General features: G+C 62.7%; 1 protein-coding gene across 1 annotated transcript; it reads left to right on the forward strand.

Annotated features, from left to right (window-relative positions):
• Nucleotides 1–40: 40 nt before the first annotated feature.
• Nucleotides 41–16156, forward strand: FHAD1 (forkhead associated phosphopeptide binding domain 1). Its single transcript, XM_032232335.1, has 28 exons — nt 41–144; nt 947–1047; nt 1605–1811; nt 2417–2696; nt 2863–2927; nt 3643–3873; nt 4028–4151; nt 4963–5093; nt 7245–7349; nt 7445–7552; nt 7789–7863; nt 8008–8160; nt 8401–8599; nt 8953–9023; nt 9111–9245; nt 9338–9445; nt 10193–10282; nt 10375–10585; nt 11531–11612; nt 11948–12054; nt 12639–12798; nt 13084–13210; nt 13638–13764; nt 14335–14450; nt 14574–14669; nt 14801–15039; nt 15183–15348; nt 15867–16156. Exons 2-28 carry the CDS (start codon nt 952–954, stop codon nt 15957–15959), a joined length of 3702 nt encoding a protein of 1233 aa, XP_032088226.1. The 5' UTR covers nt 41–144; nt 947–951; the 3' UTR covers nt 15960–16156.
• Nucleotides 16157–16486: the final 330 nt, after the last annotated feature.

A 16486-nucleotide genomic window follows, 5' to 3' on the forward strand; every position in this document is an offset into this window, starting at 1 on the left:
CGCCCGAAACCAGTTGCCGCGGAGACGCTCGTTCCGGCGGAAGGGCGTGGCCTAGGGTCCGGTTGCCATGGCCACGGCTCCGCTTGGCGGGAGTCGGGTCGGCGCCTCAGCGGGGCCGCGCCGGCTTCGCTCGAGGAGCCCCCGGTGAGTTTCGCCTCGTGCCTCTGAGCGTGTGCAGAGCGCCCTCGGCCGCACACCCGGGATGGGGGGGGGGGCGGGAGGGGAGGGCTGCTTTTGAAAGCGGCTCTGGACGCCCCAAGGAGGGAAGGGGGCAGAGCCGGGTCACTCGGGGCGCAGGGATGGGCGAGCTCCGCCTCTGGGTCCCCCAAGAAGCCCCCTCCCCCCGCACTGGGGCAACTGCGGTGGGGGGGATTTCGGCCCCCCCCCCCAATATTTCCATGTGGCCCCATATGGCATCCTGGAGCCCCCCCCCAACCCCCCCCCACCCCCCAAGGGCTGAGACTCCCCGGTCAGCGCGGAGGGTTTGGGGGGGGGGGCGCTGAAGCCCCTGAAGAACCGATTTAAAGGCTAGGAATAAAAAGTTGGTTGTTTCAGGGAAACCGCCCCCCCCCCCAAGCCACCGCCCCCTTTTTCGCCCCTTTTGCAGCCAAGGGGCCCCGGCCCTCTGTCGTCCCCCCCCCCCGGGTAACGCTGGCAGGGCCTCCCTCCCTCCCAGCCCGAGAATTGCAGAGGGGGCCAAAGACCCCTGGGGGAAGGGGGGGCGACGAGGGGGCCTGATGGGCCTTTCCCCAGGTAAGTGAAGCTGTGGGGCGCAGAAGGAGTGAGAAGGGCCCCTCCTGGTTCCTCCTTTGAGAGGCCCCGTCAGAGGAGCTGCCTGCTTGGCTGTTGGCAGCCCCGCAACCTCTTGTGCAGTTTCCTCACACTTGCGTCGTCTCTCCAACACCCCCCCCCCTGTGCTTTCTCACCCCGTCTGCCCGTCCGGCAGAGAGCATGAAGGCCTTCCTAAGGAGCTCGGATGGCATCTTGGCCCTCAGGCCAAAGATAACGACGATAGGAAGGCATGATGAGTCAGACATCGTTCTTAAGGTAAAGGCGACAGCGGAAAGGTTCCCTGGGGGGCCTTCGTCCCTTGGGTGGGGTCACGGAGGCTTCCTGCCGCCCCCTCCCATCCCATCTCTCCCCCTCCCTCGAATCTGTTCAAACGTCTAATCTCCAAGGAGATGCTTCGTGTTGAGCAAGGGAAGGGCTCTGAACGTAGAAGCCCAGTCTTGGTCCAAGGTCCCTTTGCAGGCGCCTGCTGGCTCCAGTGAGTTCTCCAACCCGCCTAAGAAAGTGGAAGCCAACGACAGACGTCAAATCTGCCAAACCATCCAGAGCCCCCTCCCCCACCCCTTCCAAAGCCAGTGCTGGTATACTAAATTTTGCCTCTCTGCTGCCTCGTGGTGGAAGGGAGATTTTAAACCAGTCAGATTTTTGGTTTCGGGCATCGGAATGTGGCATCCGCTGACTTGGATGTGTGTGAGAAGCAGCCCAAATCTTCTTAGTGATGAAAGGGAAAAAGTTCCCCGCCTTCCTCGGGGTGGTCTTGCCTTTCGTTTGCGCTTCGGATGCAGTTAGATTAAAAGGCCCCCTCCCCACTTCAGTCTCCAGGGCTGGAAGACCATCACGCCGCCCTCGAATTCAGCGACGCCGAGCACAGCTTCGTTCTTCGGGACTTCAACACCGGCAGTGGCTCCTTTGTGAACGACTGCCAGATCCAGAACGTGGCCGTGAAGGTGGGCCAGGGAGACCTCCTGCGCTTTGGCTCCGCTGGGCCCACCTTCGAGCTGGTGCTGGACCACCTGCCACAGGTAAAGAAGGTGCCGAAGTTTCCGCCAAAAGGAAACTGCTTGGCCCACGCAAGGGATCACGATCATGCACACCACGGCTGGCATGGCGATTTCCGGGGCTTATGGGAGCTGAAGTCCCTGTTCCTGAGCCCAGTTGGGTGGAAGAAGGCCCTGCTTCTGCCCTTGAAATGTTCCTTCGGTGCTCCCAGGCTTCTTCCAACCGTTGGCCTCTGGCCTCTTGTGGTCCAGGGTTTGTGAAGGCAGAGAGGAGGGGGTCAATCACACCTGGGGGCCCTTGCGTGGATAAGGTCCCTGGGCCCCATTGGCAGCCTCGGCACTCTTGCCCTGCTATGATAGCCACTGCCCTCCCCTCCCCATGGGGTCACCTCCCCCCCGTGACCTCCCCACTCGTCCAATGGGATGAAGGCCATCTATTCGTTATATTCCATACTTTTTAACTGACCATCTCCCTTGGAGGGGGGTTGTGGGCGTTGTATGTAATCGGCTCAAATCCCCACAGAGCAAGAGGTGAGCCAGCTGAGGTTCACGGTGTCTCCCCCCCCCCCCCCCCCCCCGGGGGGAAAGGCTCTGGCAGCAGACAAGATTCTTCCCGTGTCGTCTAGCAGGTGCCTTATCCTCCAGTGAATCGGCGCATTGCCTGGCCGGGCCAAATCCAGGTAGTTACAGAGGCAGCCTCCCCTCCTTCGGCAGCTGCTGCTCCTCAGTTTCCGTGGCTGCCCACTCAGCAGTCCTCACCCGCCAGCCCCAGCTGGCCCTATTCAGCAAGCGGGGCCTCACCACGTCCCCCCCTCCGAAAAAGGCCTCCTGGAAGCGCCTGGGGCAGGACCGTCTCTTCCTCTGCCTTCTCTCCCGAGCTTTCCAGCTGGTCTCCAGCCACCCTCACAGGTATGGTGGGACTGAGCAGGGCAGCCTGTCCAGAAAGCGGTCACCGGCCTGGAGTTTGGAGCTTCCCTTCCCTCCAGTTGTTCACGATGAGTGTGGGGAGAGGAGGGGGTGGGGAGAGAGGCCCTGTGACTCTATCAATGGGCTGCCCACTTCTGTTCTCTTCCAGGCAACGGAGCCCTCCCTGGCCCTCTCGCCAGCAGCCACCCGGGGGATGTGCTGCTCAAAGAGAAGGTGAGGGAGGCCCTTCTACGCCCTTCCCCAGGGCCAGGACTGCCAGAGAGCCCGGAAGCCCCACCCCAGGCAAGGCCCCAACTCTCAGCATCAGAGCTGAGTTGTGGGAAGCCGTTGGAGACCCATCAGCCTCAAATATTTCCATTAAAAGAAAATAAAAATCTTGCCCAGGAATCCAGACCACAGAAAAGATTGATGGGCTTGAAAAGGGAAGTTTTAGCCCAGGCAAGAACTTGAGGTCAGAGAGCGAGAAAGGGACGGCTTCGCAAAGCTGTTTGTGGGGACCCACCGCAAGGAAGAGCGTCAGTGGGAGGGGAAAGCAGCATACGTCCTTCAGGAGGGAGGAGAGCAGGCGAGGGAGGAGGAAGAGCAGGGGCTCAGCAAAAAGGGGCCTGGGCAGAACCTTCCGGGGGTGTGTGTGTGTGTGGCCAGGAACAGCCTTTCCTCCCTGCTCAGGCCGGGCCTTTGGGGAAGGCTCTCCGCACCAAAGATGGAGCGATCAGGCTGGATGATCTCTCAGGGCCCCCGCAGACATTGGTGCCGCACAGGCGTTTCTTCCCCTCAGGCTCCCGCTGCCATAAGGGAAGAGCAGCCTTGACCGCTGTTAGATGGGCAGAGGGGTTTAGCCGGAAAGTTCCCATGGGAGGAGAGGGAAGAACCTTCCAAGCGGCCCTTTTCCTCTCTTGCCGGTTGACTCACGTGGTTCCTTGTGCAGGAAGAGACCATTTTGAAACTGGGGGAGGAGATCAACCGCTTGTCCGCCTTTGAAAGCGAGTGCAGCCACAAGGACACGCTGATCGCGGAGCTCCAGCGTGAGATTTCGGCCATGAACGAGAAGGTGGTGGCAACCCTGGCCAAGAAGGACACCGAGTTCCATCAGAAGCTGGCCAGCCTGGACAAAGAGTCCGAAGCCAAGGCCGAAGAGATCAGGAGGCTGAAGGAGCAGGTGGGCTGGCGCTACTCTGCGTGTGCGCGTGTGTCTTCTTTGCACATCCGCGTGCGAAACGTGCCTTGGTGGCGTGCGGGCAATGCAAGTGCCTCCTTCCAAGGGACGGGAGCCGCTGACCTCCCTCTTCCTGCTCCCGTGTCCTCCTTCCCAGGTGACCGGCCTGCAGAGAAACACCAGCGAAGTCTTGTACCACTCCCTCTCGGACCGCGACCTGCAAATCGCCCACTGGAAGCAGGAGAACGAAGCCCTGAAGAAGAGCTATGCGCTCACCACAGGTGCCCGCTCCCTTCCGCTCCCTCCTCTGGGCCGCAGCCAGCGAGCAACAGGAGGAAAACCTCCCTTCCTGGCATGGAGGCAGCCGTCCCCCTCGCAGAGTGGAAGGCCATGGGGAGAGAGCAGGCATCAGGAAGGGGGCCAGAATGAAAGGACCCAGAGGGCCTCTTGGATGTTGCACTCCTTCGCAGAGGGGATCTGCTCCTTCCGCTGTGGGCACGTGGTGGGTCCCACAGTGGGGATGTCAGGGGACAGTGATGTGGCCTAAACTTTGAGGCCCCCCCCTCCCCCCCCGCGCGTGATGAAGGCTTACCGTCCCAGATCAGTGCTGGGCTAAAGCAGGGGAGGGAGAAGCAGTGGGGAACGAGGGGGGTCAGACATCGGGAGGCGGTGAGCTCTAGTCCCGCCCTATCCACAAAGCCACCTGGGGGGCCTTGGGCCAGTCCCTCCCTCTCGGCCCCAGGAAGGAGGCAATGGCGAATCACCTCTGCAGAGCCTGGCCAAGGAAACCTCTGCTGGCCGCCTGGGAGGTGACTGAAGGGAAGAAGGAAAGAGCCCCCCCCCACCCCACCCCCCGAATAAGAGCATCCTGGCTTCCCAGAGGATTCCTCCTCAGAATGGAAACCAGTGAAAGAAAGAGATCCCTGACAGAGGCCGCCTTTCTCCTTCCCGCTGTCTTTGACAACCCATTTCCTTCACACACACACACACACTCCGCTTCCTCCTCCAGAGCTAACCCCCCCCCAACCCACCCCTCAACTCCCCACAGCTGGAGGCAGCTGAGCTGATGGTCCCCTTTGCTGCCCCCTGCAGGGCTGGTGACCAGTTTGCAGAAGGAGGCCGTCTCGAAGGAGCAGCGCCTCCAGCAGCTGAAGACGGAGATGGAGAAGCTGCGGCAGGAGAGCCGGGAGAAGGACAGCCAGCTGGCCTATGTCTCCGCCCAGGTCAGCCCTCTCCCTCCTCCAGTGCCTCCCTCCCTCCCTGGCGTGGACTCTGTCGGCCCTGCGGGTTTCACACACCCCCCCCCCCCCTGTGCTGAGAATGGGAATGTGACGGCTGATGGTTGGGTCCCCTTCTGGAACGGCTCCCCTTCTCTGCAGGCGCCCCCCCCCCTCGCCCAGGGGCCCTTGGGGGCCAGTCAGGTGCTGCAGGCAGGTCCAGTCTGCCTTTGGGGGCAGGGGGTCTGTCCTCTTGCCCTGCTGAGGCCTTCCCTTCCTGCCTCCTAGTTCTCCCTCTTTCTTCACCGGATTTGCCTGCAGTTTCTTCTTTTCCAAGAAGTAAAATTTTAAGTGCCACCGGCAAGTTCCTTTTCCAGCTGTTGAAGTTCTGGAAGGCATTGTTTCCCTGCCCAGCCTCCAGGACAAAAATGCAGGCCAGAGACGGAGGCCTCATAAAACGGGCCAAGCGATTTGTAGGAAGCCAATTTAGTAAGGATATGGAGATAACTAAATCTTTACTAGGGAAACAACTAATTTTAACTTCAGCCTCGGATTAGCAAATTAATAATAATCTGAAAGTTTGGAGATAAACTTTATTTGTAGAAAACTAGGCGTTCGTAACGTTATGAATTGATTTATGCCGCCTTCGGTTCTGTTTGAATCGGGGTTCCGTGGCATTTATTTAATGATCCAAAATTATTCCTAAAGACCACATTTGCCTGAATCTTCCGAGGTGTCTTTTGAGGGCACAAACTGTTTTCCTGGCTCTGGAGATGCCGTTGCGGATGGCTGGGACTGCAGGCTGGGACCCCCGGAGCCCTCGGGGAACCGGCCAGGGAAATGCTCCTATGCTCCACATTTTTTTAGAACGGGTGTGTCGGCCATTATCAGTTGCCTTTGCTACTGTTTGCCATGGGAGGGGCCCAATTGCACCGATTGTGTACGCAGAGCTAGAAAACCGACTGGGGACCTGCTAGCTTGATCCACGGGGCTGTTCAAGGGCCCCTTCCTGGAAAAAGGAAAGCCACAGCTCCGCCCCTTTCACACCTGGGCAGGTAAAGGAGCCTCTTGGCTGGAGCCTTTTTGTCTCCTGTGGAAGGAGTCTTTTACAGGTCAAAGGGGAGAACCTCTCCTCTTGAAAGCGAGGGCTTAGCATCCCACAGGGGCACCAAACCAATTCTGGAAGCTTTGGGGAACGAAAAGGACGGTGTGTGTGTGTCTGTGTGTCTGTTAGAGAGGAAGCCGGAAGGAGCAAAGGCTGGCCATCTAGTAGACTTTGGAAAGGGGCCCTTGCAATAAGACCCCCCCCCCCATAACCCTGCAGGTCTTCAAGGCATGGGGCTGGGGGTTCCCTAATGCTTCTGGCTCGGTCAGTCACTGGCCCCCTTCCCGCCCCTCCTGCCTTGGTCCGGAGATGTCCAGAGGCGGCTGAAAGTGCCAGCGTGATTGGGAGGATTGGGGGAGGGGTGGGAGAAAGCCTCCTCCCTGGGTTTCCTGTTGGGGTCTTCCATATCCTGCGCCAGGCCTCCCCCTCTGCCGGCTGACCGCCTCTCCCCCCCTCCCTCCCCCCCTCCCTTGCTGTCCTTTGCAGTGCTCTAGAGTTAAAGCGGAGGCCAAGCGGGAACTCAGGGACAGAGACCTAAGTGCCCGTCAGAGTGTGAGTCAGCCCTCCCGTCTTTTCACCTGCGCCTGGCGCAGCTCTTCCGAAGCCCCTCCCTTTAGAGGAGACCCTTCCACCCCACCCTTCCACCTAGTCCATGCCGCTTCCTGGTTCCTTTTCTTCGGCCAAGGGTAGCTGGGCTCACTCAGACTTCCGGCTGTTTCTCCCAGGCTCCTTCCTCGGCTTAGAAGGGCCCCTGCCCTGGGGGGGGCTCCCCCCTCCTCGCACGCTGAGTCTTCCTCTTCTTGTCCTGGGCCCCCTGGCCTTGATCACGGGAAGAGCAGGCATCTCAACCACAACTAACCTCCGTTACCTTTATTTACCTTTATTGGTGCAAAGGTGGAAACCGCTGACTTTGGGCTGCTGTAACCTCCTAATTTTGCCTCGCCTAGGAAGGCTCCCCCTACCCTCCTTACGCACTAACCGGGCCCCTCGGTTGCCAAAGCGAGCGGGGTCCCTGGCCCCTGACACCCACATACCCTCCTGTGCCATTGCAGCGGATCGCAGAGCTGGAGCTGCAGGCCGGCCAGGCCAAGGAGGAGGCGAAGAGACACTGCGCAGAGCAGGAGGCCCTGAGCCGGAGGCTGGCCGAAACCACCAAAGTGAGGAGGGAGAGGGGCTCGGGCCCTGGGAAGGGAGGAGCCCCTGCCCTGCACGGCCTCACTCTTCCTGCTTCCCCCCCCCCACCTTCTCTCAGGCCGAAGGGGAGCTGAAGCAGGAGGCGGAGAGGCGGGCCCAGCAGGTGCAGGAGTTGGGCCGCCGGGAGCGTCTCCTGCGCTCGGAGATGGAACAGGCGGAGGCTCAGGTACGCCAGGGGCCCCTCCCGTCCCTCCCCCACCCACGGGGGTCCCCTCGCCCGGCTGCCTGCCTCGAATTTGGGGGATTCCCCCTCCCCACTCGGGCCTTCATCTTGCTCTGGGCTGACCTGAGGTGTGTGTGTGGGGGGGGGAACGACGCCCCCAGCCAGGCTGACCCTGCAAGCAGGGCTGGGGGTGAAGGGGGGGGCATCTTCCTCCTGCCATTTAACTCTGGTGCTCCCAGGCGCAGCGTTTCCGGGACCAGGTGCTGAAGGCCCTCTTTCCCGACCCTCCCAGGAAGCCTCTGACTGATGAGCAGGTAACAGCCTCGCCTTGGATGGGGGGGGGGGAAGGGGGGCGCCAGGTCCCTGTTTAGCAGAACCCAACCCTGCCCATCAGGAAGATCAGAGGCCCCTCCAACTTTCTCCACCCCCCCCCCCTTCTGCACCCCCTCCCCCACCAGATTGTTGAGGGGCTCCACCAGATGCAGGAGAGCCAGCGGGGGTCCGAGCAGAGGGAGGCAGGGCTGCAGAAGGAAGTGCAGACGAGGGGCCTGGAGATGGAGAAGCTCTCCTCCAACCTGACCCTGCTGAAGAACTCGCTCGACGGATTCCAGGTCTCCCCCCCAGTCCCTGCCCTAAAGAGCTGGGGGGGGACTTTATTTTGCCCAGCTGCCCGTGGGACAAACGGGACTCTCAGGATTTGAGCCTCCTCCCTCTGGGGCAGGGGTGGCCCTCGCTGGCTGCAGCGTGGAAACCGTCCCTTGGCCTGGGGGGGGGGGGGAAGTTCCCGATGCCCCTGCCGTGCCCATTCAGAGGGTCTCCACCCCCTCCCCCTCCCTCTTTCCCTGCCCCAGGAGTTCCTGAAGACCTCTTTCTCGGCCAAGAGCCTAAAGGGGGCCATCAGCCAGCTGCAGAGCCTTCCCCCTCTGGCTCCCCTGGCGGCAGGAATCCAAGTCTCCCTGGCCCGCATCTTCTACAGCGTCCTGGGCTGGGTGGAAGCACTGGAGTCTCTGCTCTGGAACATGGGCATTGATGCCCCGCCTGGCGACGCAGGTCCGTCCCCCCCTCCCTTCCGGCCGAAAGGCCACCCGGGCCGCAGAAGAAGGCAAGGGGGGATGTGGAGGGCCAGGGCCCCCAGAGTTGGCCAGGGAGGAGTCCCTTTGTGGGGGGCAGGCAGGGCTAAGCATGAAGGACCCCCCCCCCCTCCCAGAAACCCAAGCAGCAGGCAGGCTGGGTTGGAGCTGGGCCTCCAAGGGGAGGAAGCAGGAAGGGTGGGCAGCACGGGCCCTGCTCGCCCAGGCCTTGTAGGAACCGAACTTCACACAGGCCTGGTCTCAGGACTCCACCCCACCCCCCGCCCCCCATACCTGGACGCCAGGCCTCAGCGCTGCCCTCCCTCCTGCCAGGAATGGCCGCCTACATGAAGCAGCTGCTGGACCAGCACCACGGCGTGACGGGGCAGCTCCAGGCCTTGCAGGTACGAGCCAGGCCCTTGGGAGCAGGGCAGCTGCCGCTGTGTGGCTGGTCCTTCAGCCCCTCTGAGGGTGCGGCTTTCCCCCTGCAGGGTCAGCTGCGGAGGGCGGAGGAGTCCCAGCACGCCACCCTGCGGGAGAAGCTGAAGGAGCTGAAGGAGCAGCTGGAGGGGGAGTCCCAGGCCAGGGAGAGGGAGATCCAGGAGGAAGGGAAACAGCAGAGGGAGGTGAGCTGAAAGGGAGGGGGGGTCCCCCTGTTAGGACAGGGGTGGGGGGGCTTCTGAGGCAGACCCACAGGAGAGGCTCCCTTTGCCCCCAGGCCTTGGCCAGGAGGGCCGCCCTGGAAGCAGCCGAGCTGAAAGAAGCCCTGGAGGAGGAGAGGAAAAGGGGCCGCCTCTTGGAAGCAGAAGTGAAGGAACTCTCCCAGGTGGGTGCCAGGGCATTTGTGCCCCTCCCATCGCTGGAAGGAGGGCGGCACAGAGGCAGAGGAGGAGGAGGAGGAAGCTCCTCGGGGGGGGGGGCAGCCTCTGAGCCTGGTTTGTGCTCCAGAGCAGCCGGAAGAAATGGGCATCCCGTGCAAGCAGGATGGGCAGTGGGGGCCCTTCTGCAGGCCCTGAGTGTGTGTGTGTGTGTGTGTGTGTGTGTGTGTGAGACCTTCCTGGGCCTTCCCACCCAGGGCCAGAAGTGACCCACACGGGGTGTGTGTGTGTGGGGTGTAAATAGAGGCTATCCAGGGCAGCACTGGTAGGGAAGAACACAGGTGGTCCTCCACTTAGGACCACGATTGAGCCCAGACTTCATGTGGCTAAGCGAGAAATTGGTCAAGTGGGCTTTGTCCCATTTTACGACCTTTCTTGCCACGTTTGTTAAGTGGATCACTGCAGTTGTTAAATTAATAACACCGCCATGCAACGGTTGTGACTGTGGAAAAAAGCACTTTTCCCGGTGTCCTTGTGACTTTGAACAGTCCCTGTTCTTACTTCAACCGTGTGAGTTCAACGTCCGACCAACTGTTGTAGGTTGAGGACGGCCTGCATTGCCTTCCCCTTGTTGCAGGGGGAGTGGGGGGGGGAAGCCGGCTGCCTGTGCTGGACGTCCTGCGGCCGTTTTTCAGACCCTGGCTGGCCGCCTGGCCCTTCCCCACCCACCTTCCTTTCCCCTCCCTGCCTTGCAGGCGATGGAAGGGCAGAGGGCCCTGGAGAGGACGCTGGACGCCCGGGTGAAAGAGAGCCTGGGCTCTCTGGAAGATGCCAAGAGGGGGAAGGTAACTGGGGGGAGCCCGGGCTCTTTCGGGGCAGCGTTGGGGGGAGGGCAGGCCCCGCCCAGTGGTGCCCCCCTGCCTCTTCCCTTGGCCAGGCCACGGCGGAAGAGAAGCTCTCGGCCTGGGAGAGGCGGCTGCAGGGCCTGGAGGCCGAGGCCGAGTCGCTGAGGCAGAAGCACCAGCGGGAGATCTCGGAGTACCAGGAGCAGGTCAAGCAGCACGCCAGGACCATCGTGCAGCTGGAGAAGAGGCTGCCCAGCGCTGCCGCCCAGCCGCCGGAGGAGGAACGTGGGCCCCGGCCGAGAGGTCAGTCCGTGCGGAGGCTCCCCAGGCCACCCCGGTGCCCCCTTGGCAAGAGGGTGGGGGGTCTCCCTTGTTTTCCCTTTTCCCTCGGGCTGTTTTGCACCGAAACCCCAAGGGGAATGAGGGGAGCCAAAGCCTCCAGGAGGTGAAGCCCTTGGCCTAGGAGGGGCAGGAAGGGGCTTTTGAAACCCCACATCTGCCTTTCACAGCTTGCATGGCGGTTGCTTCGCTCCAGGCTGGTCTTGAACCTGACTGGGGAGGCGTGGAGGTTCCCCTCGGAGCTTCCAAGGGGGGCCACAAACAGAAAGCCTGCGCTGTTTTTGAAGGGACTCCTGCGCAGTCCCCCCTTTTCCCCAAAGTTGCTCAGTTCATTTTGGCCTCAGTCCTCTGTTCTGAGGAAGCCTCCCTGGGACTCTCTAGCCACCCCTCCCCTTGCACTGCCCATGCTCCAGGGGCTGAGCCCCCCTCGCACCCACCTCTCCCCAGCCGCCCTGGCTCAGAGTTGGCCTCTCTGAAAGAAAGAGCCCTCCAGGGAATTTGGGACTCATGAATGTTTGGGAAGGGGCTTCTCTCGGGCTGACTCAAGTTAACAGCCGGGGCTTAAAGGAAGACCCTCCCCAGAGCTTTGAGCTCGTCCCGATGGGAAAAGCCGAGGTGGCGCAGTGGTTAGGGTGCAGTACTGCAGGCCACTTCAGCTGACTGTTATCTGCAGTTCAGCGGTTCTAATCTCACCGGCTCAAGGTTGACTCAGCCTTCCATCCTTCCGAGGTGGGTGAAATGAGGACCCGGATTGTTGGGGCAATTATGCTGACTCTGTAAACCGCTTAGAGAGGGCTGAAAGCCCTATGAAGCGGTATATAAGTCTAACTGCTACTGCTAAACTCGAAGTGGCTTTTCTCGGAAACGTTTCCTGCATCCTTCCGCAACTTCTTTTTTCCCTCCCTCCAGAAACGCAGAAGGAGCCTTGCAAGCCCCCCTTGCCTTCCCCACTGGGGCTCTGCCCCATGGACGGCTTCCACGCGTTCCTGAAGTAAGTCAGGCCTTCGCTCCCTTCCTTGTTTGCTGGTCGCACAGCAGAGCCGGAAGGGGAGGAAACCGGGGAAAGGATTTCCATGGGGGGGAGGGGTATCCAGACCCCCCCCCCGGGGTGTTTCTGCTCCAGGCCTGCTCTCACTTTGGGCAGCCGAAGTGGGGAAAGGACCTCCGGGGGTTCCCAACCCGCTCGACCTCGGGAGGGAGGAGGTGGGGGAGGCTTCACTTAACGGAGGGCGCCTGGGCCTCCCCAACCCCGCCACTAAAACGGAGCCTGCCCTTCTCCCTCCCCTCTCCCGCCTTTGTTCTCCCCCCCCCGGGGGGGCCCTTCAGGGAGGAGCTGGCGGATGCCAAGCAGGAGATCCAGGCCAACCAGGCGGTCATCGCGGAGCTCAAGAAGGAGCTTTGCCAGGCCAGAGCCACGATGTCCGACGTGATCGGTTTGTGACACGCGTGTAGCTTGGGACACAGATTCTTAACGTCTCCCGCCCAGCCGCTGCCTTCTTGTGCTCGAGTTTTTATTAAAGTTTATGACGAGGCAAAAACAGAGAGAACGGGAGAGTTAGAAAGGCGAGGGAAGGGCGGAAAGAGAGAGAGAGAGAGAGGGAGAGAGAAAGACCCCTGGTGGCCTCTGGCTTTTCCCAGAGCAGCAGAGCACAAAAAGGAGGATAAAACCTCAAAACTTCCCCTTTGGGTCTCTCGGCTTTCCAAGCCGTCTCTCTTGAGAACAAAACCAGACTCAGCCCCCAGATCAAGGCTTCCCATCTCATACAGCGTCCAGCAGAGAGTCCAGACTCCAAGTAGAGAAATTCCTCTCTCTCGCCCCAAAAGGGTTTGCCCTCCCCACCGTCTTTTTGGGGGGGGGGGCTGGAAATCCAAGTCCAGAAGAGCCCAGGGAGAAAAGCCGGCCGATGGGACCCCGGGGGCCACCCTCAGGCTGCCTCAGAGCCCAGGAGGTGTGGGGCCAGGGTCCGGGGACTAAGGGAGCCCCCCCCCCACTCCCCCCCCCATTCCCTCTCCCCAGGGGAGCTGAGTGAGAAGCAGAAGGCGGAGCTGGAGGAGAAGAGGGGCCTCGTGCAGAGCCAGGCCCGAGAACTCGGCCTCCTGCGGGAGAAGCTGTCGGAGTCCTCCAGGATGCTGGGCCAGAGGGAGAACCACCTCCAAGCCACCACCCAGGAGCTGAAGTGAGGGGCCTCCCAGAGATCCTAGCCACCCTGTCCCGCGCCCCCCCCCCCCCCCACTGCCTCCGAGGCTTTGGGGCTGCAGGCGGCTTCTCTCCTACACTGGCAGTCCTCCACTTAACAACGGTTCGTTTAGCGGCCCTTTGACTGGAAAAAGGGGGACCTCCGCCCTTAGGGCCGCTGCAGCTTCCCCGCGGTCGCCTGAGCAAAACGGGGAGGGGCAGGGGGAGGGGCCTCCGGGAGGGTCTCCTGCGCTTCCCTCCGTCACCGCTGCCTCCTCTGCCGCAGGAGGGCCCGGGAGAAGGCGAAGGAGCTGCTGGAGGAGGCGAAGGCCGCCCAGAGGGCCAGGCTTCTGCAGCACAAGGGCGTGCAGACTGCGGGGGCCCTGCAGGACCAGCCCCACCCGGCTGCCAAGGCAAGTGGGGGGGGGAGGGGCTGACAGGGGTTCTCCCTGCCCAGCCAATGTTTCCCTCTCGCCTTTATGCCAGCCTCAAGTTTTCTCCTGGCTGATTGTGGCTCTAATGGCTAAGGAGGGGCCCCCAAGGCAGCTTGTGGGAGGGAAGAGAGCAACATGTGGCTGCTCTACCTCCCCCCCCCCCAGGCACCCCTCTTCTCCCTTCACAAGGTGGTTGGGGGAGGGGCTTCTCACAGAGGCCCTTTCTCAGCCCCAGGAAGCATCCAACGGGCCCTCTGGCCGGGGAGCCTCTGGTGGCCTGGGGGAGCTGCAGGAGCCCTGCAGCCAGCTTGCCCGAAGGAGCGCCCACTCCCCCCCCCCCCACCTTGTGCCTCCTGGCTCGAGCAGGGCGTGCTGAGGGTCGGTGGGGGTGTCTCTGTGCTTCCAGGAGCCCCCCCTCTTGTCCCTGGCCGACCTGGGGGCCCGGTGCAAAGGCTCCCGCCACGAGGAGGTCATCCATCGGCAGAAGGAAACCCTGGCCGAACTGCGCAAGAAGCTCCGGAAACTGGAGAAGGGTGAGTCGGGGGCTTGGCTGGTGCTGAGATGCAGCCGAGGCTTTCTTTTGGGTGGGGGGCTGCCCAGGATGGCGCGCTAGGAAACAGGCAGGCAGGAGCTGCCCTTAGGCCCCACTTGAGGACTTCAACTCCCAGAATTCCTCAGCCGGCTGAGTCTCCAAGGGGCCACGTGGGGAAAACCGACTTTTCAGTGACTTTTCTCCCCGCTCACCTCGGCTACTGCAGTACGGAGTCTACTTTTGGGGAGGGGGGCTCCATCCTCATTCCGAGTGCTTTCAGAGCAATACAAGGGTGCAGGCCCCCCTCTCCCTCAGTGGAGACCCCTGGCTGCTTGGCCTCCAGGGTCCCGCTTGGCCCTTCCTTGGGTTCTTCCGGTCTGAACGGACCGGTCTTTCCCAAAGGCTCAGAGTTGGAGAGCTCGGCCAACGCCAGCCCTGAGCCCCGAAGGGCCCTCCCATTCGGACACGGCGGTGGGACCGTGAGGAAGATGGCGGGAAGGCCTCGGCCCGGCTCTCCCCTTCAGCCACAGCCTTCCTCGCCTCCACCGTGGCCACCTCTTCCCTCCTGCAGAGGCCAGAAGCTCGGAGCCACTCCTGGTCGTGCAGAGAGGGCCGGCAGAGAAGCCAGAGCAGGCGAGGGAGAAGGACCCGGTGGCGGTGCTGACGGTGGCCATGGGTGCCCACCAGGTAATCTGAGCGCCCGGGGGGGGCGTCCTGGGGCTGGGCTCCTTCACCAGACGGGCAGGGCTGCAGGCGGGAGTGCCCGTGGGCCGTGCTTCAGCAGCTCTCGCTCTCTTTCCTCCCTCGGAGCCTCCAGCCGGGCCCTCCAGCTTCGACCCCAACGAGGCCACTGAGAGGAATGCCAGGCTGGAGATGGCGGAGGCGCTGGACCTCAGCGAGAACCTGGTAAGGAAGAAAGCGGGGGGGGGGGCTGCCGGTGTGGGCCCCCCCAGCGTCTGCGGGCCTCGCAGGCTCCGTGCGCCAGGCAGGCCCTTCTGGGGACTCACCCCTCCTCCCTCCCCTCCTCCCTCCCCCAGTACCTCAGCCTCGTGCGGGGCCTCTCCAGCCTGATGGACGTGGAGCAGCTGATGGGCTTGCGGACGCTCAAGCACCTGCCCCAGGCCGAGCGGCAGAAGCTGGGCCTGCTGCGCCACAAGGACCTGGAGCTGCTGCTGGACAGGATCGGGAAGCTGAAGAGCCGCCTGGAGAGGAAGGAGTCCCTGCTGAAGGAGTACGAGGAGGAGGAGCAGGAGCAGGGGGGCTCCGGGCCCTTCAGGTACCGGCCCTGGAAGGAGGAGCGGGGGGGGGGAGGAGGAGGCGGGATGCTCAGCCGGGAGGGGCCCCGGGGCTTGGGGGAAGGCGGGTGGGGGGCAGGTTTCTCTGGGGGGGAGCTCAGCCCCTCCCTCTGGCTGCACGCAGGGGCAAGAGGCACAGCCTGCAGGCCTGCCAGTCGGAGGTGGCCAGGCTGTCCGACCAGGTGCACCGGGACGCGGAGGAGAAGGCGCTGCTGAAGGAGGCGCTGGAGAGGATGCGGCTGCAGCTGAGCAAGGAGAAGAGGCTGAACAAGGCCCTCAAGAGGCCCAAGGTAGCGGGGGCCACCCGGGACCGGCGGAAGCGACAATAAACCAGGCCTGTGTGCCACCCGACTGGGGCCACGTGTCCGTCTCCCCCCCCTCCCCGGGAAGGGCTGGGCAGAGGGGGCGAGGTGGGCATCAAACCTGAAGGCTGGCAGCCATTGCGGGATGACTCTCGGGGTCTGAGATGCCAGGTGGGGAGGCTGGGTGGGCAGCAACCCCTCCCCAATTGGAGGCAGGAGAAGAGCCCCCGTCCCCCTCGAAGGAGGCGAGACGGTTGGTGCCTGAAGCGGCTTCTGGAACCCTGCGGTTGCCCTGCTGCCTCCAAAAGCTCTGGCGGCATTAACACCCCCCCCCCAAAAAAATAAGGACCCCCCCTGGCTCAGGCTTGGGGAGACAACACCCCCGTAGCCAGCATGGCCCCCTCCAACCCTCAGGCAGGACGGGGGAACCAACGGTTGTGGCGGTCAGGATGCCCGGGCCGCCCTGCCTTTCCTCAGGCGCCCCCCCCCCTCCCTGCCTTTTGCAGACCCCCAGGAAGCCGCCCTGCGAGAGTCCGAAGGCAGCCGAGGGGACGAGGGAGGCCGGCAGACCCCGAGTGCCTTGCGGCGGCTGGGCCTAGGCGGCCTCTTCTCTGGAGCCCTGCGGGGCAGGAACGCTCCTGCCGCCACTGTAAATAGGAGAAACAATGAGGATCTATTTTGTAACTACGGGCATCCAGGACCCCCCAAGCCCCACCCCGGGTACACCGGGCCTCGAATGTGAGAAAGGCACCAGAGGTGCCACGGCTGGAGGATAAAAGGCTCTCTTGCCCTGCTACCCGAGTGTCTCGGCTGGTGTCTTTGGGGGGGGAGAGGGCTCATGGCCACTGGAGGGGGGAGAGGGGGGGACCCTAATTCACCATGAGCAAGTGGGGCTCGGGGGGCTGTTTTATGGGGACTATGGGGGTGGCACGATAGCCAGTTGGGGGCGGGTGATGGGATTTCACAGAGACCCCTGAGAGGTTTTTCTGGTTGGAAGCAGAGACCTTGCTCCTCCTAGAACACTTCTGGACTTCCAGGCCAACGGTTGGCTTCTCAGGATGAACCAGGGTTTCCTAAAGGCCCCCCTGGACACTTGGGAGGAGGGTGGGGGGTGGGGGAGAGGCTG

The sequence above is a fragment of the Thamnophis elegans genome, chromosome 15, assembly GCF_009769535.1.
Source record: "Thamnophis elegans isolate rThaEle1 chromosome 15, rThaEle1.pri, whole genome shotgun sequence".
Taxonomy (NCBI): Eukaryota; Metazoa; Chordata; class Lepidosauria; order Squamata; family Colubridae; genus Thamnophis; species Thamnophis elegans.

Bases quoted from the DNA above. Each gene is read 5' to 3' on its own strand.
- FHAD1 (XM_032232335.1), top strand. From the start codon at position 952: ATGAAGGCCTTCCTAAGGAGCTCGGATGGCATCTTGGCCCTCAGGCCA. The intron at 14,670-14,800 runs GTAAGGAAGAAA...TCCCTCCCCCAG, and splicing joins TGGACCTCAGCGAGAACCTG to TACCTCAGCCTCGTGCGGGG. The intron at 15,349-15,866 runs GTAGCGGGGGCC...TGCCTTTTGCAG, and splicing joins AGGCCCTCAAGAGGCCCAAG to ACCCCCAGGAAGCCGCCCTG.